General features: G+C 29.0%; 5 protein-coding genes across 5 annotated transcripts; 2 read left to right on the top strand and 3 right to left on the bottom strand.

The window, feature by feature from the left end:
* Positions 1–1,504: 1,504 nt before the first annotated feature.
* Positions 1,505–2,930, top strand: KVR01_003957 (uncharacterized protein; the record flags this gene model as incomplete). Its single annotated transcript, XM_044794722.1, has 4 exons — positions 1,505–1,671; positions 1,745–1,853; positions 1,919–2,249; positions 2,329–2,930. 4 exons carry the CDS (start codon positions 1,505–1,507, stop codon positions 2,928–2,930), a joined length of 1,209 nt encoding a protein of 402 aa, XP_044648972.1.
* Positions 2,931–7,874: 4,944 nt separating this feature from the next.
* KVR01_003276 (uncharacterized protein) lies at positions 7,875–8,742 on the bottom strand (the record flags this gene model as incomplete). The annotated part of the gene is made up of 3 exons (XM_044794161.1): positions 7,875–8,288; positions 8,480–8,591; positions 8,675–8,742. 3 exons carry the CDS (start codon positions 8,740–8,742, stop codon positions 7,875–7,877), a joined length of 594 nt encoding a protein of 197 aa, XP_044648291.1.
* Positions 8,743–9,770: 1,028 nt separating this feature from the next.
* KVR01_003070 (uncharacterized protein) lies at positions 9,771–11,969 on the bottom strand (the record flags this gene model as incomplete). Its single annotated transcript, XM_044789303.1, has 5 exons — positions 9,771–10,230; positions 10,293–10,458; positions 10,563–11,038; positions 11,143–11,582; positions 11,661–11,969. 5 exons carry the CDS (start codon positions 11,967–11,969, stop codon positions 9,771–9,773), a joined length of 1,851 nt encoding a protein of 616 aa, XP_044648085.1.
* A 2,017-nt stretch (positions 11,970–13,986) lies between these two features.
* Positions 13,987–15,379, bottom strand: KVR01_003217 (uncharacterized protein; the record flags this gene model as incomplete). The annotated part of the gene is made up of 4 exons (XM_044786333.1): positions 13,987–14,199; positions 14,271–14,521; positions 14,595–14,893; positions 14,997–15,379. 4 exons carry the CDS (start codon positions 15,377–15,379, stop codon positions 13,987–13,989), a joined length of 1,146 nt encoding a protein of 381 aa, XP_044648232.1.
* A 6,279-nt stretch (positions 15,380–21,658) lies between these two features.
* On the top strand, positions 21,659–21,958 carry KVR01_003168 (uncharacterized protein; the record flags this gene model as incomplete). The annotated part of the gene is made up of 1 exon (XM_044787775.1): positions 21,659–21,958. One exon carries the CDS (start codon positions 21,659–21,661, stop codon positions 21,956–21,958), a length of 300 nt encoding a protein of 99 aa, XP_044648183.1.
* Positions 21,959–23,919: the final 1,961 nt, after the last annotated feature.

Raw genomic sequence — 23,919 nt, 5'->3', positions numbered from 1 at the left:
TAAAATTTAATTTATAATTTTAATAATTTTAATTTTATTTATAATATAAAATTTAATTATATATTTATATATTAATATATTATATTTTCTTTTATTAATATTAATATTATATTTTTAAATATTAAATTTTAAATATTTATTATTATATAAAAATATTATATATATATATATATTATATATATATATAAAAATTAAAAATAAAACTATTTTTTTTAAAGATTAAATAGATATTAATTTTAATATCTAAGTTTAGATAAAGCTTAGATAGATGATACTAACCTTCTAGGTTGAACCTATCCGCCCGTAGATGTCAGCTTCCTCCACCCACACCTGCAAGCCATCGCAACTTGAGCAGCGGTTCTGACCAATACAGGCCGGTCGTCCCTAACACCGACGTGCTCGGCGACAGTGTGCTTGGTCGGCTTCAAGTCCTTTGGCCCAAATATCACATATCAATCACCGTAGATCCGTCACAAGTCAGCTGGGCTTGCAGCGTCAGCCTTGGTAGAAGGATCCGACTGGTGACCGCCGCAGCCTCGACAGGCTTCTAAAGCCACACACTTTAATCATAGCATTCGACAGTTCTAACACCCGTGTAGAATAACTTCATCTTTGCCTTGATATCTCATTCTCTTCTATCTGATCAAGTCATTCCGCCCGAATATGAGAACTGTCGTCGCACACTACTGCTTGAGTGGTCGCTTGTCTGGGACAACCTTGGAAGGCTGCGTGACATAGACGGGCAAACCGGCAAGACCTGATGTCGTGAATGTAGACATTAGGAACCAAATTTCATACAACAAAACCAGAGCAGGAATTTCTACTACCCCTATGCATTTTCAACGAAAGAGTCTCCAATGTTCGGGCCGGAGATAAGACGTGCTAGGTTGACAACAGGCCTACCAAGTCTGACGGACAATTGCGCCATCGCTGTACGAATGATGCACTCGGCTCCGGCCCAACCCCTCGATGATGCAACCGCATTTGACCAACAAAAGGCAACCAGATACCGACAGAATTCCCCACACAAGCCGTTTGACGGGTGGGATGTCGCGGCTGTTTCTCATCTCCTGGGGGATATCTCCGTTCTTGCGGACGGCGTGGGGGAGACGAAAAAGCTAGAGGATGATGAAAGATGTCACAGCTTTGCGCCATACCTCGAGAATGGGTCTCGTCTATCGCATCAGCTCCCTTCGGAGGTGCCCACGGCCGTCTTCGGACATGTTTGTAATCACGCATGGATCATTTCCTGTGCCGCCCTGCGTCCTCAAACCAGCGCCGCCGCGGTAATTCTGGAACACCGACCAGCACCTCTGTACATTTGAACCCATGCGGCAAGGTTGTAGATACACTATCTTCCTTCTCACCCCTGTCACGCACTTACTTCCGTCGAGTTTCCTCGAAGAACGAGTGGCTGGCCAATCTTCTGCAAACCTTCTACGAGAAAAGGATGGTATTGGGCACCGGAATATCAGAACCGAGTGACATTATATCCTCCGTCGGAATGGCACCAATCGCGGTCCCTGAATCACAAACTGTCCTCCTCCTGAGAGGACCAAGACAGCCGTATGAGCTGGTGAAGAACTATCCCACACCGGAGCTTCACACTGGCTCGGAAGTCTTGGTCAAGACTCGGGCTATCGGACTCAACCCCATAGATTGGAAAGCACCGTGAGTGTGGCCGTGCAGCCCCTTGACCATACTCGTATGCGAGAATGTGCGCTGACCTGAACCGAGGCTCTAGTGATTTCAATTTTGCGATCCCAGAGCTTCCTTATATTTCCGGGAGAGAGCTTGCCGGGGATATCTGTCGAGTGTCGGGCTCCTCACACCGTCTGAATCTTGGTGACCGTGTATGAATCCGAGTCCTGGCCAGAACTAGTAATTGCCATTGGATAGACGACTGATGTCCTCACAGGTGATCGCCATATCCACCGACTATCGTGATCTGCGAAAGGCAGCTTACCAGGAATTCGTCGTCTGTCTTGACTATAACGTGGTCAGGCTACCCCAGGCTCTGTCCTATGAGGAAGGGTCGACGCTGGGTGTCGCCTTTGTCGCTGCATCTTTGGCCTTGGGAATTTGCATGGGAGTTGACTTCAGTGATATCGCCAATGGCCCCGACCTTCTGAAACTCGCAAAGGCAACTGACCCAGAGTCCATTCCCGAAGACGTGCGGGCAGAGACTCTGAGAGGTATCTCGGAAGACGAACGTGCAAGATCTGGTGATTGGATTGCTGTGTGGGGAGGTACGTGCGAACTATCTATCAACTGGTCAACTGGTGTCTTTCGCACCGTCTACAAAGGGCTGACTGAAGCTCTCTACAGGCTCCGCAACATCGGCCAATCTTACCGTTCAACTTGCCAAACTCGCAGGTCTGAAGGTCGCAACTATCGTGGACAGTGCAAGACATGGCCTGCGGTTGTCAAATCATAAGTTCATTCGCCCAGACCTTTTGATTGACAGTCATGACCCACAAAGAGCTATCGATATACTCAAGGCGAATGTAGGTGAGGACTTGAGATTTGGAATCGATACTCGTGGAAAGGATACAGCTGCGAAATTGCTAGAAGCTCTGACAGATAAGGGTGTCTCCGGCGGTACGAGGCCACCGTCGCCCCCTGCCACCCCACGCACGTCTCCGGCCCTTTCTGCCCATCTCATCGGGCTGACTGGGCTGCCTAGGCAGGATTCTGTCGGGGGAGCCGTGATGCACTCTGTGCCCATCAAACTATTCCACGAGGTACCTGCAGTCGGGAGTGCGTTGGTCACTTGGCTCGAGAGGTTACTCGCACAGGGTTTACTTTCACCTCCAGAGATCATAGACATCGAAGAGGGTCTGGAGAATGTGAACAGAGGTCTTGACCGGATGCGAAATGGCGATATACGTGGTGGGAAGTTGATTGTAAGATTGGAGGACGTAAAATAGATTTAAGGTAACTATAAAAACACCTATCTACTATAACACAGAATAATATTTCTTAATTAAGTACATTATATACCTTAATAAAATTAATATAATAAAAAGAAGTAATAAATTAAAGTAATTTTAATGTTTAATTAAATATTTAATTTAAGTTTATTTTTATAAATATAATTATATATAAAATTATTAAAAACTTTATTTATAAATATTATATTAAAAATAAAATAATATATTAAAAATAAAATAAATAATTTTATTATATAATTAAAAAGTTTTATATTTAAAATTAAAAATATTTATATAATTAATATTAAATTTAATAAATATTATAATTATTAATAAATAAACTTTAATTATTTAATATTCTTTTATAATTCTTTTATAAAAACTTTAAATTAAATTTTATATTTTATATTTTATATAATTAAAAATTAAAATTATTAATAATAATAATATAAATTTAAAAGAGAATAAATTTATTATATATTTTTATTTTTATAAATTAAATTTTAATTATTTTAAAACATTTTAATACTTTATTATAAAATTATAAATATTATAAATTATAAATTATATTTTTATATTATATTTTAAAACTAATAATTATATATTTATAAAAGTTATAATATTTATTTATAAAAGTTTATTTTTAATATTATTTTAAAATAATATATATATTTATATAATTATATATAAAAATAATTTTTAATTAAAGTTTTATTATATAATTTCTTTATAATATTTTAATTAATAATATTATTAATATTATATTATTTTAAATATTAAATATTAAATATTTATTATTATATAAAAGATTATATAAATTTTTAATTTTAAATTATATTATATATATTCTTTAAAATTAATATATAAAGTTTTAATAACTTTATATAAACGTTTTATAATTCTTTTATAAAGAACTTTAAATATTTTATTTTATTTAATTTTATTATATATTTTAAATTATTTATAAATTAGTAATTATTAATAATAAAAATATAAATATTTAAATAAAGTAATTTTATTATATTTTTAATATTTTATAAATTAATTTTAAATTTATTTTAAAATTTTAATATTTTATTAAAAACTTTATAAATATTATATTATAAATTATATTTTATTTAAATTTATAAAATTAATTATTATATATTTAAATAATAAAATATATTATATTTTATTTTTAAAATATTAATTATTTATTTTAATTTAAAATAAAATTAAAAACTATAAATAATTTATATATTTAAATAAAAGTTATAATATTTATTTATAAAAGTTTTATTAATATATATATATATTTAAAAATAGTTTTTAATTATAATTTATTTAATATAATATATTTATATAATAATTTATTTTAAAAATTAATTTTATTATATTTAATTTTATATTATTTTAATTAATTTTATTACTAAAATAATACTCTTTAATTTAATTTATATATTATAATTATTATTATTAATATTATAAGTTTTAAAGTATTAAATTATAAATATTTATTATTATATAAAATAAAAATAAAACTATATTAATAAATTATTAATATAAATATTATTTTAATTTAATTTAATTTTATTATTATAATATAAAGTATATAATATAATAAAATTAAATTAATTAAAAACTTTTTAAATAAAATAAATACTTAAAATATTATATATATTTAAAAATAATATACTTATTTTTATATACTTATTATATTTAAAAGTATTTTAAATATAAATTAATTATTATTTCCTTATTATTTCTTTTTAATTATTCTATTTTTTATAATATATTTATTTATTTTATATTTATTATTACTTTTAAAAATAACTTTATTAATTACTTTTAAAAGTAAATTTATTAATTATTTTTAAAATACTTTTATAAATTAATAAAAGTTTTTATATAAAATAAATATATTAATTTATTTTTAAACTTTAATAATCTATTAAATTATAAACTTTATAATATTTATTTAATTATTAAAATAGTTAAAAGTATTATATAATTATTATTTAATATTTAAGTTTTAAATAAATGAATATATCATTAATTAATTAATACTTTATTTTCTTTACTCTTTATATACTTAAACTCTTTAAAAATATAAAAATAAATATTTTCTTTATAATTACTTTATTATTTTAAAAATTAGAATTTATATCTATTAAAATAAAGGAAAAACTTATTATTATAATTAAGTATATAATTTAATTATAAATTTAATTATTATAAATATTATATAAATTATATATATTAATTATTTTAAAACTTATATTATATTTCTAAATAAAATTTAAATTTTTAATAATTATTATTAAATATATATTTAATAAATAGTAATATATTTTAAATTTAATAAAAAGTTTTATATTAAAACTTTTATTTAACTTTATATTAAATTTCTTTTAAAATATAAGTTTTATAATTAAACTATATTATATAAAATAAAATATTTAAATATATTCTTTTATAATTATAACTTTATTAAAAATAAAGTTAAAAATCTTAAAGTTAATATTATTTATTAATTTAAACTTAAAATAAAAATATATATATAATTTATAATAAATTTATTTTTATACTTTTAAATACTTTAAAGATTAAAATAATAGAAAAATAGAATATTTATATATATAAATTAATATATAACTTTAAAAACTTTTAAAAGAGTATTTATAAGTTTTTCCTTTATTTTAATAAGTATAAATTCTCACTCTTATTTTTAAATACGTTTATTCTTTACTTTTAAAACTTAATTTAAAGTTTTAAATATTTAATTACTTAAAATTATTCTATATATAAAGCTTTAATTATATTAAACTGTTTTTAAATATTTTATAATTCTTTAAAACTATTAAATAAAACTTTTATAAATCTTTTAATATAAATAAATAAATATTTTATTTATTATAAAATTTAATTTAAAAATATAAATACTTTAAATATAAAATAATTAATTTTATTTATTATTAATAATAAATAATAAATTAATAAATAATACTTTTAAATAAAACTTTTAATATATTTATTATTTAAATACTTAAAAGTATATTAAGTTACTTATTTATTTATATTAAAATAAACTTTTATTATTAATAATAAAAGGTTTTATATAATAAATTTACTTTTAATTTTATAAATATTTTAAAGTTTTATATATATATATATATTTATTATTATAAGTTATATTACTTAAATAAATTAATATTATTATAAATAATATATTTAAAAGTTTATTAATACTTATTTTTAATATTTATATTTAATATATACTTAAAAAGTATAATTCTCGTTTAAGTATTATATTATTACTTTAAAGTTAACCTTTTAAAAATATAACTTTTTAAAAATAAAGTTAAATAAATTATAATTAAATATCTTTTAAACTTAATTTTAAATACTTATAAACCTTTTATAAAAATAGTCTACTTAATAATTTTAATAATATAATTTTATAAAGTTTATTAAATATTTTTATATTAATATTATACTTTATAATTAATTTAAATAATTTATTATATATTTTATTAATAATATTTCTTATTAATTAAATTAATATTTATATAAAGTATTATAATATTTATTTTCCTTAATAATAAATTAAAACGTTATTAATATAATAAATAATTTATTAAAAATTAAATAACTTAATTTATTTAAATTAAATTAATTTTATATATTATAAAATAAATAATTTAATTAAAGTTAAATACATTATAAAATTATTCTATTTAATTCTTTAAAAATATAATTATTATAATAAATAGTAAAATTTATAATAAATATAATATAAATAAATAAAAATAAATATATAAAGAGAATACTATTTATAATATTTAAAATACTTAATTAAATATAATAACTTTAAAGGTTCCTTTAAGTTAATTAAATTTATAATTATTATAATATAAAGTATATAATATAATAAAATTAAGTTAATTAAAAAGAAGTAAGTCCTTTTAAGTAGAGTAGGTGCCTAGGAATATTATATATATCTAGCGATAGTAGGTCTATCTCCATACTTACTACCTTATACTTTAGGTAGGTCTTCATTAGCCATGACGCCCTTAACGTCAGGCCTTTCGGTTTCGGTAGTAAATACTACAGCTTCAGGCAAGCTTTCAACTTCGATGCCTAACTGTCTTACAACTAGCCAGGCGGGAACAATGGCTACTGCCCACAAACCGAAGTTCATGTAGACCCCACCATGCTCCGCGAAGACAGTGAGGGACTCGAGACTGAGTGACATTAGCCTGCTACGGATCTATCATTGTGCTCTAGAACTTCGCAAAACCTGCAGGACAAAGATACGTGACAGAAGGGAAGAACTGCTTACCCATAGCTGAGTGCCTGCCATGCTGATTCTGTTCCTCGAAGGAGAGCGGCATATCGAATAACCTGAGGCTCGTCTCCACCGGCAAGGTTTTGAATAACAAAATATCTGCCATTGAATCAGGTTACTTGGAGAAGTCATAGACTATCTAGGTAGAAGGGAGTCCAATGCTGGGTTGTCGACACTCAAAACAATTATAGCCACTTACAAATACATATAATTCAGTTGAAAGCCAACTGTCAAGAAGATGAAGACCCCGAATCCTTGGCCAAAGGCTGGGTCGGACCAGTCATACGTCGGGTGAGTAAGACTGAATTTAGTTACCATCACAGTTGCCCAAATCCACCACGCCCCTTGGAAAAGGACGATCACGATAAAAGCGAGTCGAGTTCGGCGCTTGAGGGTGACTTGAGTTCGATCGATCCAGTGCTAGTTGAAAATACATTAGTAACGGCAAACTATCTCAGAACCTTTCGAGAGCATTGATGCGTGGAAACCTACGCCCAGTAAATTCCCTGAAATAATCGCTGCAAGACCTCCTAAGAAGGAGCCCAGGGCTCTGGCGCGGACGCTGAACCATACTAGCAACAATGTCAGATTCAAACCCCAGAGGAATCGATCGGTTACATCAACTTACAAGACAAGTAGGTGAAGAATACCGCTTCAGCAAAGACTGCCTGTCCGATGAAGGGCACTATGAAAAGGAATTTCTTGGTAAAGAAAAGCCTCACAGTCTTTTTTATCTCAACCCAAGGATTCAGGAGGATTTCCAATTTGACTGTCTTCCCGTCTCTCCGCTGCACTCTGTCAGGCTTGTTGAGCAGAAGAGCGACGAAGGGGCCGGCTGCTTGAATAGCGATGAAGAGGATATAGACTGTGTAGGAAACTTGTCCTGCGGTGTTGCGGTCTGCATTAAGGCCAAGGTTCACCGCGCCCCCAATGATTTGACCCGACAGTCGATAGGTGAGCCAATAGCCTAAAGCCTTCCCCTTGTTCCATGGCTCAGGATATGCGATAGCAATAGCTGCTTCTGCCATCTATAGCATTCATACCTAGGTAGTCAGCCATTGAAGAAGAAGAGCAGTAGCTTCCTCAGAACACCACAGTCAAGAGTGAACCGTAAAGTGGCCACAGTTTATCTTCAAACCCACAGTGCCCGGAGTCTTTTTAAATACTAGTAGGCAAGAGTGAGGAAAGCGCGTGTATGCCGCAACCAGAAGCTGCTTACCCAAAATACACCAGCTGAAACACCACAGAGTGCTGCCCCGAAGAGTAGGAGCCAGTCAATATCATATCGGCTTTTCGTATAAAGACCAGCGGCATAAGGAGCGTAACCGATCCTATTGTGGAGGAGAAAAGTTCAGCATCAGGCTTTCGAATACTGGAACCACCTATCCCCTTGGTGTATGTCGGTGATACTCACGTCCCAAAAATGAGTGCGCCCTTGATCCCGATGTAATGTACAATTGCACTCGAAAACAAGCATGACATGACCATCAAGCAGAATGTAAGAGCGTTTGCCGCGTTAGAAAGAGCGGGACTAGCGGTTCCACCGGCCCCCAAAGAATTCATGGCGCTCCAAATTCCGGGTGCCGCGAAATTGCAAAGACCGAGTATCGTGATGTTGAAAAATGTTGATCGATACCATTTTACGTTGGATTCGACTTTTGTTATTGTCAGCATGGCTTTGACACACAATCTGCGGTTGTCTCAACGCGGTCTGGGCGGTCTCACATCCGGGCCCATCTGAGGGCTGAGCATTCGGTTTTGAAAACATTGCAACTACGCAACAAATGACCTCAGTTGAAAAGTGATAGAAACTTGATGTCTGTTTCCTCATCTACAATTGACGTGGATATTATTGTAGCAGCGCTGAGACTCCTTGTTGAGGACATCGGCCAGCTGGGGCCTGGATGAGATGATATTTGCTGCTCCTAGTAGTCTTGCTTCTTTCTTGTCCCGTTTATCGGCGCGTACTTGCAACTGGCCTAATTGCCCCCTGATAAGACACATTCAGGTTTATTGCCGAGTAAAGCACGCCATTGCCCAGGATGGTGAACTACCTGCTCTAGATTAGAACTTAACCACGCGTGCAAACTCTAGTCTCCACAAAAATGGTCACGAAATAGCCAGGGTCGGAGACGTGACATCTCAGTCGCGGTCAACTATTGGGTTGGAGCAGCGATCGTTCGTTTGAAGGCTACCACTGGAAGTGAGATGCTCTTATGATCAAGAGAAGTGACAAGTGGGTTTCATCGGGTTTCAGCGCTGCACACCGTCTCCTACGCCTCGCACCATCAACTTCCTGTAGTGTTTTTGACAGGATCGAGTCGACAATGCAGCTGGCCATGGATGCACCTATTCACACAAATTACCTACCACTATATCACCTGTAATCGACTCTATAAGCTGTCACACTGTGTGAATCTTTTTATTGAGCTTGAATGTCTTGTGCCGTCACGTCTTGAGCACCTGCGCCACCAGCCTGACGCTTCCAAGGTTGGACACTGAGGCCGGCTCTACGGGAGTTGCCACCAGGACTCATGATGGTCCTTCAGATCGATATCCTGCGGTGCCTTCAAATAGCTTGTCATGTCCGACTGCGGATCTTGCTCCGCCCTTGTTCCACCGTTGCCGAAGTACCACAGCAGACTGTTTCCTTGACTTTCGGCCAAGTACTCATATTCGAAATCTTCCCACCTAGGCTCTCGTCTGATGGCAGTAATATGGTTTGAGCTACCTGGCCAGATTCCATGAATTCTTGCTCCGGGACTTCCACCATTATACCAACTCGAGCACCCTTCCACCAAGACGGTTCTCGCGAAGAACGCATCACAGTATTCGACGAAGTCATCTGCGGCCTTCTTTCTCGGTGCGATAGATTTGATCCCCTCGCGTGACGCTTTGCGAAGAATCTTAGCATAAAACGTGAGCTGTGTCTCAACACTCTGCGGTACCGTTCCGCTCGGGCCAGTCGCGCTAGGAATTCATCAGAAGTCTGTATCGGGGTTTCAGGAAGGCGGGGATCAACGTCAACGTACTGTGGACCGTGAACAAAGAACAAATTAGGAAACCCCGGAGTGGCTGCGCCCAGGTAGGTGTATGGGAAGCCGTGTTCCCCACCAGGGCGCCACAGAGACGAAAGTTCGCGACCGGAAGCCTGGATGGTAAATGGAGGAACCATATCCCCATTCGCACCAGTTGCACCTAATGGTGAAGTTAGTCCTGCTACGGGTCCTGGAGTGTTGTATTCTAGACCATTCCAAAACATGAAAAGACGGGGATCCAAAAAGGTGAAAAGTGATACTGACAGAATATTGCATCAACATCCCGCTGCTGTCCATCAGCAGTCTCGATGCCCATCTTAGTGAATCTTCTAATGGGCTGTCGTATAAATTCGACATTGTCCTGCTGTATGGCTTCGAGGTAGCCAGGGCCGGGTGTGAGACGACGGCAGTTAGGACCGAAATCAGGCACAAGTTGCTCAAGGAGCTCTGGCTTCTTGGCCAGCCGGGATTTCATTGTTTCCGTGAAAAATTGACGCAGGTTGTCATTTGCATCGCCCTTCAGGAATGTAGAGAATTTTCTCCAATACTTGTCCTCGAGCTCCTTCCTAAAGGCGAGGTACTTTTGAGGATCCTCGAAGGACTTTTTCTTCTCGTCTGGGATAGGCTGTGGCTCAAGCGTGCGCTCGTCGCCTGCCCATGAGGCCGCGATCCAAGTCTTGCTTCTGGCATAGTGGTCCAATCTAGCGACCTTTTGTTGGAGACTTGCTACCAGCTGGATACTATCACATGTGTTAATCGCATCCAGTCCACGGGCCCTACTTTCCAAGATCTGACGCACTAAGAGTAAAAAATGGGACAACCGCAAAAGGAGAAGAGCGCTTACCCACTAGCACCATTACCAATCACAGCGACAGCCTTCCCTGTTGGATCAAATGAATCATCCCAGTGAGAACTGTGTCGCAAGATACCAGAGAATTCCGACAACCCGGGGTAATTTGGGAGTTTCCATGCGTTGAATCTCCCAATGCACGTCAGGATGAAGTCCACCCTATCCTCAATGAGGGAACCGGATGCAAGATCAGTTATTTTCAAGGTCCATGAGCCGGCCGTTGTGTCCCAGCTGGCATCTTCGACTCGATGCTGAAATTTAGCGTATTGGTAAACACTGTACGTCCGGGCAACTGATTGCCAGTAGTCTCTGATCTCTGCGCCGGGAGCGAATTCGTCAGACCATTTAGTGTTGGGAGCGAACGTAGACTGATAGACGTGTGATGGGATGTCACAACGAACGCCTGGATACGTATTTTCCAACCAAGTTCCACCCTGAGTCCGTCAGAAAGCTCCGCGAGCGCAAGGAGGTTCCGTAGAAAATAGGAAAGCTGCAGGTTCAATTTGACTTACAAAGTCAGCATTCTTCTCGTAGATGACAAGCTCAATACCGGGGACCTTCTGCGGCAACAAGCACCCTCCAAGAATACCAGCTAAGCCTCCCCCAATAACGGCTACCCTTATATGACGGGGTTCATCCACAAAGCGATCGACTAGGCTCACATTGGATCGAGGATAATGGAGATGTTTGGTTTCTCCGGGCGAAGGTGGGATTGTGTTGTTGACCTGTTCATGCTCGGGCGCAGCGTGTTCGAGTGCGACAGTCACCCCACCAGCGTCGGCAAGCACCGTCTCGGTGTTATGAGACGGCATGGCAGCCATTAGGGGTAGTCTCGGGTGTTGGGTGTATTCACGCAGAGCGGCAGAGGCGGTTGTGAACGCGCGGTCCCTCAGCTTCACTGATCTCAGAACAGACGTTCAATCTGTGGTCTCCATCAATCTCGACCTTACTATCCAAACATAACCTTTTATTTGAGCACTTATGGTGGATGCATATTGGTGTAGCCACTGCGATGGCGGGCTGTGTAGGTATGTTGTTAAAGTTCTGCCGAAATAGCCGAGACACATTTGCCCGCATCGCAAGTAATCACGTCAGAGCACGTCGAAACATAGAATACTGACACCATCCCCACCCGCCGTGTTTCGGAGAAATGTAAAACTTCGTTATTAAATTATATAATAAGAACTTTTTTACTATATAGTCTTACTTCTATCTTATATATAGTTTTACTTCTATTCTATATATATTTAAGGATATATATAGCGCCTTTATATAGTAATAAGTATTTAAAATTTAATACTTAAAAAGAATATAATATTAATAATAATAGTTATAATATAATAAGTATTTATAGCCTTAACTTTATAATATATAGATAAAGTTAAAGGGTATTATTTTAATAATAATAATAATTAGAATTATAAATAGAAGTAACTTATAGTTTAGTTATTATAAAGGAGTTATATAATAAAATTAAGTTTAAAATAGTTATTATATAAATAAATTATATTAAAGGAAGTTTAATTAAAAATTATTCCTTTAAATATATATATATCTTATAATAAAACTCTTATTAAATAAGCTTATAAAGTTTAATATTATAGCTTTTATTTAAATATATAGTTATTAATTTTAAAAGAATTTAAAATAAAAATAATTTATAATATACTACTTTTAAAACTTTTATAATAAAGTATTAAAACTTTTAAAAGAGTTTTAAAAGTAATTTATAAAAGATAAAAGGAAAGTATAATAAATTTATCCTTCTTTAAGTTTATACTTTTATTATTAATAATTATTAACTTCTTAATAATATAGAAAAATATAATAAAAATAAAAAAAGTAGATTTAAAGTTCTTTTTAAAAATTATAAGAATATATATAAAATTATTAAAAGCTTTATATATAAACTTTAAATTTTAAAAGAAATAAGTAATTAAATTAAAAGATAATTATATAGTATAAAAGAAAAATATAATATAATTAAAACTACTTCTATTTTATATATATTTAAAACTATATATAATATTTATATATAATAATAAGTATTTTTATTTTTAAATAATTTTATTTTAATTTATATATATATAAAATATAAAGCTTTAATTATATTATATTTTTATATTATATAATCTTTTAAAAATATATATATAAAGTTTTTAATAATTTTATATATAAAGTTATAGTTCTTTTATAAAAACTTTATTTTTTTTATTTTTAATTTTATTATTAAATTAAAATAAATAATTAAAATTTTAAAAATAAAATATAATATATTTTAAAAATTAATCTATAATAAATATTTAAATATTTAATATTCTTTTTTTAAAAAAATATATATTAATTTTAATATTTATTTAAATAATAAATAATAAAAAAGTATATATATTATAATCTATAAAATTAAAACTATCCTATTTAATTTTTAGGCCTTATAAGGTATATATACTAACTTGAAACCACATTCTGTCCCTTTGTTTGCTTGGAGCTTTATGGAATGCTGTTAGGGCTGGGGTGAGGCTCTGATGTTATGGTGCTTACAAGTGCAGGATTTCAAGTTGTGAGGCAACTGACCTTAGGTTAGAATTGTGGTCTTTTGCCGGGGCGTCAGTCGCGCACAAGTCGATAGGTCCGTCTCAAGAACGACAACACTCGAGAACAAAACTACCTATCACATACCTGATTGTAGTTGGAAATTTACCAGGCAAGGATTTATAACTAAGTACCTATCAAAAATCAATGACCTGGGTTCCAAGGATCCCTCAATCTACTGCCTGCAGACGCACCGGAGAACATGCGCGGTACTTAAGTATGGAAGTGACAATTACGATCAAGCATTTACGATAGCGAAATGCTTGCATCGGCATTCTCCACCAGCATTTGCACATATTTGTCAAACCACTGACCAGCCCTCGGAGCCCCGGCCATCCCGCATTGGCCGTCGCTCTCACCGCCAGGCTTTATCCAAACGATACTGTCGACGAGGTTGTTGTCGACAACGGTACCGGGCTTTATGCCATACCCGGCCGGAGCCACATTACACCACTCACCCTTTTAAACATACATCGTCAGCGACTTGGCCAATCACGAAGTAGGTAAGATGATAGAAGACATGCACATACCCACTCAGCTCTCGCACCTGGCAGGGCGACCCGGCCCTGGTCAATTATAAATCGGGTCGGAAGGCCCTCGGCCTCGAGGTACGGAGATAGTGAGATTGTGTAGTTGGACTCGTCAGCAGAGTTGCTGTATTCAGTGTAAGGCTCTGGGATGTTGGCCTTGAAAGGGTTGTAGTTCGAAACGTTGGTCGCGTATCCTCGAATACGCGAGCTGTTTCCAGCTTGGCGAACGACGTCGCCGAAAACCTGGGCAGCTGTGGTATGGTATCTTCAGCATGGATTTTGATGGTTGTTACCAGGAAATTTCCAATCTTCGCCATTACTTACTGGGCTGTAGGTTGTCATCCCAACCGAGCCACCCTCCGTGCGCCGCGTCGATGTATAGATGCACGTTCTCGAACTGCAAGCTAGATATCGCATAAGCGATCCCCTCCTTATAAGCATCAGCTGCATTCGCGCACTTCTCAACATTCATGTTAGTAACGAGATTCCCCAAGGAGTCTGGTTCCAGAACAATGGCGAAGGTGAGATCTTTTGCCGCCGAGACTTTCTCGGCGTATGGCAGGATGTATTCTGTCTTGTATCGTTTCAGGCCGTCCTCGGAGAGGATGAGCTCCCCAGCGCTCCTGAAAATTGTTAACCACATGAGCTGGTCTTTGAAACAATGCATTTTCGAACTCTTCGAAACACGAAGTAGGGGGCTCGGGCAGGGGAATGAATGACACTTACTCTCCTGCGCTGCAATCTCGATCAGGCAAATTGTAGAGGACGAGGCCGACGACCGTCTCTCCAGTCTCAGCCTGCGCAGCGCGAGCATCCTCTATAACAGTATCAATGTTGGACAGACTGGCAATATCAGAAATCCAGACAAATGTCCCAATATCCTGGATAGCCCGGGTCTTCTCTGCGTTGACAGTATCGCCCGCTGCCTCAAAGGACTCGAGCGTCTTCTCCAATTTGGCTGCGTAGCTCGGGTTGACAAAGAGTTTCTTGCCGTTAAAAGGGTTCATGTCGTCTTGTCTCCGAAGCGTTCTGTGCCCAGCCCGAGAAAATACGGGTCCAGCGGCAGAGAATACCGCAAAAGCCACGGTACCTAAGGTGGAAGTCCTCATCGTGATAGTCTTGTATTTCAAGTAATCGGTAGTCTGCTGGTCAATAGCATCTCCACCCCAACAAAGCTCGAAGAGCTCTTTATATAGTATCATTCACCTCAATGTTGCGATATTGATCATCGACTACTCATAGGTCCGCGGGCCGTTAGGATAAGCAAGTGTTAACTGCAGTAGCCTTGGTATGTCTCCAGGGGCGAATCGAATCGCCTTGGCGCCCTGCAGATCCCAGCGGTTAAAAGTCTCGTCATCACGGGTACTCAAAATGCAATAGGGCAGCAGGGTCGACAGCCAGCACCAGCCCACCCTGACATTTCCTGGCTTTTTTTTTTTTTGGCGACTCGGCAATTGTCCCCTCAAACCAAGGTAGATTTCCCAGCTCGGAGGGTACCACACCGTCGGGACGAGCCGGATCTTCGAGTATAAGATGAGCACAGACGCCGAGCGTTGGCTAAACTCCGTCCATGTCGGTCATCTCGGACCAGGGGCCGAAGCCAAGCCGGATCTCGGAGAGGAAAGCCGCCACTCCCCCATTCACGAGGACTTTCACTAAAGCTCTAGCATACAACATAATCTCCTACAAACCACCTTTTTAAATAATTTAAATAAAAAGTTAGAGTATTTTTACTTATAGTTATAAGTATTAATAATTAGATAAAAAATTTATTATAAAAAACTTTTATAAAAAAAAAGTTTAATAATATTTATTAAATAAAATTAATTAATATATTTAAACTTTTTTATATTTATTAAATATTTAAAAAAAAATAAAAAAAATAAATAGTTATTATTAAATTAATATTATTTTTTATATAAAAGAGTTATTTTTTAAAAAATAAAATAAAAAAATAAAAATAAAAATAAATAATTATTTTAATTAATTAATTATTATTAAATTAATATTAATTTTATATAAAAATTATTTAAAAATAAAAAAATAAAAAAATAAAAAAATAAAATAAAAATAAAATAAAAATAAAAAATAAAATAAAAAAATAAAAAAGTTAAAAATAAAAATAAAAAATTAAAAATAAAAATAAAAATAAAAAATTAAAGAAAATAAAAATAATAAAAAATAAAAAATAAAAATAAAGATTTATAAAGTTAAAAATAAAGAGTATAAAGTAAAAGTACTATTAGTTAATTAAAGGGCTTTATTTAATCTTATCTTACTATTTATATTATTTTAATTAAATATTTTTATATTTTAATGTATAAATTTATTAATTTATAAAAGAAGACTTAAAAGAAAATTTAAAAATTAATTAAAAGGCTTTATATAATAATAAAAAAGTAATAATAAATTATTAAAGTAAAAATAATAAAAGTAAATAAAAGTAATAAAATAAATAAAAATAAATAAAAATAATAAAAATAAAATAAAAATAATAAATATAATATTTATATAAAGTAATAAATATATAATTAATAATTATATATTAATATTTTATATAATAAATTAATAATATAAATTAAAATTAATATATTAAAAATATATATTATTTTATATATTTTATTTTATTTTATAAATCTTTATTTTTAAAATAATATAAAATAAAAATAAAAATAATAAAATTAAAAATTTTTAAAAATTAATAGTTAATTAATTTTTTAAAATATAAATTTAAAAGATTTATAATAATAATTTATTTAAACTTTATTTAACTTTTAATATTTAAAAATATTAAATTTAAATAAAAATCTTTAAATTTAATTTTAAATTTTATTAAATTTTAATTTATAATTATTAATTAAATTACTTTAAATATAAAATTAATATTATTATATTAATTATATATTATTTTAAATATTATTTAAATAAAATATATAATTATAAAATAATAATATAAATTATATTATATATATTATATTTTAAATATATTATATAATAATATAATATAATTTTATTATAAATATTTTTATTTATATATTAATAAAGTAAATAAATATTATTTAATATAATTAATAATATATAATAATTATTTTATATATTTTATATATTAAAAATATATAATAAATAATTAATTATTTATAATTTAATAATATTTATAAAATTATATTATTAAAAGAAATTTATATAATAAACTTAGATTTTATATTTTTATTATTAATAAACTATTTATTAAAAAAGAGTAAATTAAATTTATAATATAATTATTTTAAAATAATAATAATATTCTTTTAAAATATAAATATATTATTAATATAATTATATAATATTTATATTATATAATACTTTTAAATTAATATTATTTTATATATTAATATATTTCTAATATATTTTTAAAATTTAATATATAAATAAAAAAGTTTAATTTTTATTAAAATTAATTTCTTTTCTTTTATTTTTAACTTAACTATTTATTAATTAACTTTTAGTTTAATTATTATTATATATTAAGTTTATAAAATTATAAAATTAAAAAATATAAAATTTTAATTTTTATTAATTTATAAAATTTAATATTAATAAATTTAAAAATTTTAATATAATATTAAATTTTAATTATATTATATTTTTATTTAATTATTTATTTATTTATTATTTTTAACTTTTAAATTAATTATTAATTTATATTTTAAATATAAAGTTAATAATTATTTAATATATACTTTTAAATTTATTTATATATAAAGTTATTAACTTTTTATAAAACTCTTTTTTATTATATTCTTTATATATTATATAAAAGTAAATAAATTTTTAATAATAAAGTAATATACTTAAAAGAAATTTTAATTTTTAAATATTTAAACCTTTATTTTTTTATATAATATTTATTTAAAATATAATAAATAAACTTTATTTAACTTATTAAAAATTTAATTTTTTCATAAAATTTATATAAAAAGTTTTTTAAATAAATTTATTATTATAATATTATTATTCTATTAATTATATATTTAAAATAGAAATTATAATATATTTAATTTATTTAATAAAATAAATTTAAATAATTATATAATAAATATATTAATAAAGAAGAGTTAATTTATTAAGTTTTATATTATAAAATTCTTTTTTATAAAAGTTATTTTAAAATTATTTTAATTTTATTATATAATTACTTTATTAATTATTAACCTTTAAGTTATTTATATTAATAATTTTAATATAATATTATTAAAGTAATACTTTTATTTTTATTTATATAATATAAAGTTTAATTATATACTTATATTATATTTTCTTTTATTATTATTAATATTATATTTTTAAATATTAAGCTTTAAATATTTACTATTATATAAAAGTATTATATATATATATATATATAAAGATTAAAAATAAAATTATTAATATAATATTAAAATTTAATATAATATTAACTTTTAATAAATTTTATTTATAATAATAAATTAAAATATTTACTTATATATTAACCCTTTAATACTTATTATAATTTTTAAATACTATTAAAAGTATTATTTAATTTTAGAATTAAATTTTTAATAACTATTAAAACTATTTACTATCTAATTAAAACTCTTTAATATTTAACTCTTTAATTTTAATATAATTTTCTATTAAATTTTTATCTTTATCCTTAACTTTATTACTATTAAACTCTATTAAAACTTCCTTTATATTTAATCTTATTACCTCCCTCTCCTTTTAAATATTATAATATTAATAAATATCTTATTAAAGTTAAATATAACTCTATATTACTTCTTAAACTTCTATTATTTAAAGGTATTAAGGAGAATATTTTACTTTACTTTTATAATAATTATATAAAAACTTAATTTATTAAGGTTTTATTAAACTTATAAAAAAGGATAGATTATAAATAAAATAAAGCTACTATTTAACTTATATAATTTAAACTTAATTAATATAATTTAATAAAATAAATATAATATTTATAAAACTATTATAATTAATTTTTATTAAAATAAAATTCTCTCTTTTAAAAATAATTATTATAATAAATATCTTAATATTAATAACTATTAACCTTAAAAAAGTACTTTTTAATACTTAAACTAAATACCTATTTATAGATTATACCTTTTAAACTTTTAAGGTTAAAAATAATATTTTATAAATAAAATTATAAGTATATAAAAGAATTCCTTAAAGTTCCTTTATACTATAAAGAACTATTAAAAGCTTTAATTACTAATAATATTAATACTTTAAAATGAAGAAAATATTTATATTTAAAAACTATAAAATATATAATAAGTATATTAAAAGGAAAATAAACTATATATAATTATTAAAATAAACTTAAAAGAAGTCTTTAATTATATAAAAGTAATAATTATTAAAAATAAATACCTATTAACCTTTTAAATTAACTAATTTAATTCTTAAAATAAAAACTTCTTATAATTATAATAATTTAATTTAATTATTAATCTAGTTAATTTCTAAATATATAGACTTTTAATTTAAAAACTAATTAAAATCCTTATTAAAAATTATTATTATTAAATTAACTTTACTTTAAAAATAATTAAAAATAAAAGTATAACCCTTAATATTATAATACTCTATTAATATAATTTAAACTTAAAAAGTTTATTTCTTTATAATAAATATTTTATTAAATACTTTAATAATAAAGCTATTATCCTTATTATTCTATTAAATACTAATCTTATTATTATACTACTAATTATTATTTAAAATACTTACTATTTTTAAAAGTTTAAATAATTATAAAAGTTAATTAAGTTATTAAATATAATACTATTTATATAATAATAATTAATATATATAACTTTAAATATTTTAATTAATAAATTTTACTTTATAAAGTTATAATATTAATTTTTTAATATAATATAAATAATTAAATTTAAATTATTATAATTAAAGATTTATATAATAAAATATTAAAAACAAATTAAATAAAGAGATAAATTAAATAGCTTTATATAAGGATTTAATTAATTAAATTAATCTTTTAAATAAATAATAACTTTTAAAAGTTAAATTATAATTTTTAAGTTAATATATTTAAAAATAATAATAAAAGTATATTAATTAAAATAATATCTATTATATATTTTATATTAAAAATTATTATTAATTTAATTATTTAAAGTAGTAAAACTTTTAAAGTAGAGATAATAAATATATTATTATATATAGAAAAAAAAGAAATTAATTAGTATTATTTTTTTATATATATAATTTTTATAAGGCTTATAATATAAGTATTTATATAAGTAATACTAATTATAAGTATATAAAATTATAATAGGTGCTAGAGGGTTAGTATATGAGTGGATATTCTAACTTATTTCATTAACCTTTTACTAATATTTAGTTGTAATATCTAGATTTTATTTGAATGTTAATTTTTGATATGATTGTACGCCTATGTTAGGGACTCCCACTCCCCTAGGTAGGCGAAGGCTGTGACCACAGCTCCATCCACAAGGCCAATATGGACAGCCATCGGCTGGCCTGTACGCCGAAACTTGTCGAGCGGAACAGGCTTCAGCATGCCGAGGCAGGCGGAGTGGGGGAGCGGCCGGGGGAGGACGAGGGCTCCACTACCACCACGACCAACAACCTCCTCATATGCACCCGCCCCGGCTGTGCCTTTAAGACTCGTGGGGGAAACAAGGCCCTGAACCGTCATGTCAAGGACAAGCACGACTACGTTCCCCGGGCATGTGACGACTGTGACAATGGTGTCATTTTTTCGACAGCTGACAAACTGGCCTACCACAGGAGGACTGTACACACCGGCGGCCGCTGGCCCTCGGCCTGTCTCGTTCCTGGATGCCCCAATACCCAGCAATACGTGTCATCCGACACTCTGATCCATCACATGAGGAAACAGCATGGCCTCCTCACAGTGGAAGCCTATACCCCGTTCCTACCCCCTCCTCCGGCGAGAACAGTATGGGTTAGCCAGAAGAGCCTCGTGTCCAACTGCTCGACAGACACTTTATTTGGAATGAGAATGGAAATTCGCGCACCCAGAATCGGAAGGTGCGCACCCTCCCTACTATTTAACTAATTAGAGTATAGAACCTTAAAGTCTTTATAACTTTAATAAATAAGCCTTCTTTATAATTAAGGGACTATAAATAGAGTGAGTTAGTCCTCTAGAAACTTGGGTTGTGTCTATCGACTCTATTTACAGCCCTCCGCTATGCTTCGCGCTCCGGGGCTCACCCCCTTCACCCTAACCGGCCCTTTCGCGTAGAAGACATCCTTGGATCTTATATTCTATACTTCTTAGTCAGTAGATGGGTGCGCGCCTTCCGATTCTGGGTGTACGAATTTCCGTTCTCTTTGGAATGAAGAAACACATGGTCGCGCATCTGAGAGTAGTTCACAAGATGGACCTCGCACAGGCCAAGGAACTGATCGACCGCGAGGGCCGCACGGAGACCGTTGCTCCTGGCCCGAAGGTCTTGGGCCCCAAGCCGGGTGGTATCAACAATGACAACAGCAACAAGAAGAGACGGGGTAATCAGCAGGCCTCCATCACGGCCCCGGGCAAGGAGAATGACGACTCTCTAGCAGCTGCTGCCTCGGGCGGCGTCCAAGGACGGGTCACAGGTGCTGGCGAGCACAAGGTGAAGAAGCCCCGGGTCAAGAAGAGCTAGCCTGTCTGGCTGCGCGCGGGTTGGCACTGGCGGTGAGCATTTTATCGATGGATCTAGAAGGGGGTGGCTGTGGGTGATAGTAACAGTAGTCGATGCCTATCTTTTTCCTTTTTTTTTTCTGACAAGGGGTGAAAGAAGAGAACAAGACAATCACTGCTATCTTTTGTTCGGGGGGGGGGGATACTACTCTAGTCGAGATTAGTTAGGCGATATCATAGCTTCAACATGTGTAGAAAGCAATATCAATGGGATTCCGTGACTACCTGTGGGCTAGCTACCTCGGTAATCTAGGCGAGGATAGGGATTATGCCCCCTCCCAACATGACTTCGCAGAATGAGACAGCCCAGCAAGTCGCCCTGGTCACCGTAACCATCTGCTATAGTGCTAGCTGGTCGGCCTCACACCGTACTTTAAAGTTCTCGTTCCCGCCTTTAAGCTAATATTCTCTCCCTATCGGACGTTATCCAATCCTTAGAGGATATAGGACGTAATTAATAACACTTTAAAGTTTTAGATTTATAATTTAAAAGTATTAATTTATTATTAAAAAGTTTAATTTTATTATTAAAGATTATTAATTAAAGTTTAATTTAAAAGATTAATTAATAAAAGTTTAATTATAAATTACTTTTTTTATTTAATAATTATATAATTTTATTTATAAAGTTATAAATTTATTTTAAAATATAACTTTTTTAAAAAGTAATTTAATAAAATAATAATTTAATAAAAATAATTTAATAAAAAGTAATTTAATAAAAAGTAATTTAATAAAAAGTAATTTAATAAAAAGTAATTTAATAAAAAGTAATTTAATAAAAAGTAATTTAATAGAATAATAATTTATTTTACAATTAAAAATAAAATAATATTTATTATTATTAAAGTAATAATAAAGGTATTTAATATAAATAATTTTAAAAGTAATTATAATTTTTATAAGATTTATTTTATATAATTAAAAGTTATATTTAATAAAACTTTTAATAATATTATTATAATTATTTAAATTAATAATTTTTAAATTATTATTAATAAACGTTATTTAATATACTTTATATATTATTATTATTAAAAAAATTAATTATTTTTTAATTTAATTTAAAATTAAAAATAATTATTAATAAAATAATAATAAATTATAATATTTAAATAATTATAAAAGAATAATTTTTAATAATAAATATAATAATAAATAAATTAATAAATTTTCATTTATTATTATTAAATTTAATATAATTAAAATATTTTAAATAAAAGTATTTTAATAATTAATAAATTTTAAAAATAATTATTATTTATAATAAATAAATAAAATAATAATTTATTAAAATATAAAGTATTTATATTTTTTAATTTTATTATTAAATTAAAAATAAATAATTAAAGTTTTAAAAATAAAATATAATATATCTTTTAAAGATTAATTTAATTAAGTTTATTATATAAAACTTTTATAATAATTTTATAATTTATTATATTTATAATATTATTTATTATTAGAAGATATCTTTTATATTAATATATTAAGTTATATTTAATTTATTTAAGTTAATATTATTAATTTATTAAAATTAAAGTTATTATAAACTATAAATTAATTTTAATATTATTAAATATTATATATAGTATTACTATATAATTTAAATATAAGTTAATTAAAATAAATAAAATAAAGTTATTATTTCTTTAATTAAAGTTCTAACTTTATTTAAATAAATATTTATTTATTAACTTTATTATATTATAAATAAAACTATTTAAAAATAATTATTTAATTAAATTAAAAATAATCTCTAAATAAAATAACTATATTTTATTATTTAAGTTTATAATTTTAATAACTTATAAATAAAAGAAGAAATAGTTATTAATAATTAAATTCATAATTATATAAAAATAAATCTTTACTTTAAAGAGAAGTTATTAATATTTAAAATAGTTAATATATTTTTAAAAA

This window comes from Diaporthe batatas (genome assembly GCF_019321695.1).
Source record: "Diaporthe batatas strain CRI 302-4 chromosome Unknown Contig00003, whole genome shotgun sequence".
NCBI classification, from domain to species: Eukaryota; Fungi; Ascomycota; class Sordariomycetes; order Diaporthales; family Diaporthaceae; genus Diaporthe; species Diaporthe batatas.
The sequence above is the reverse complement of the archived record's forward strand: the minus strand, read 5'-3'. Positions and strand labels throughout refer to the sequence as shown.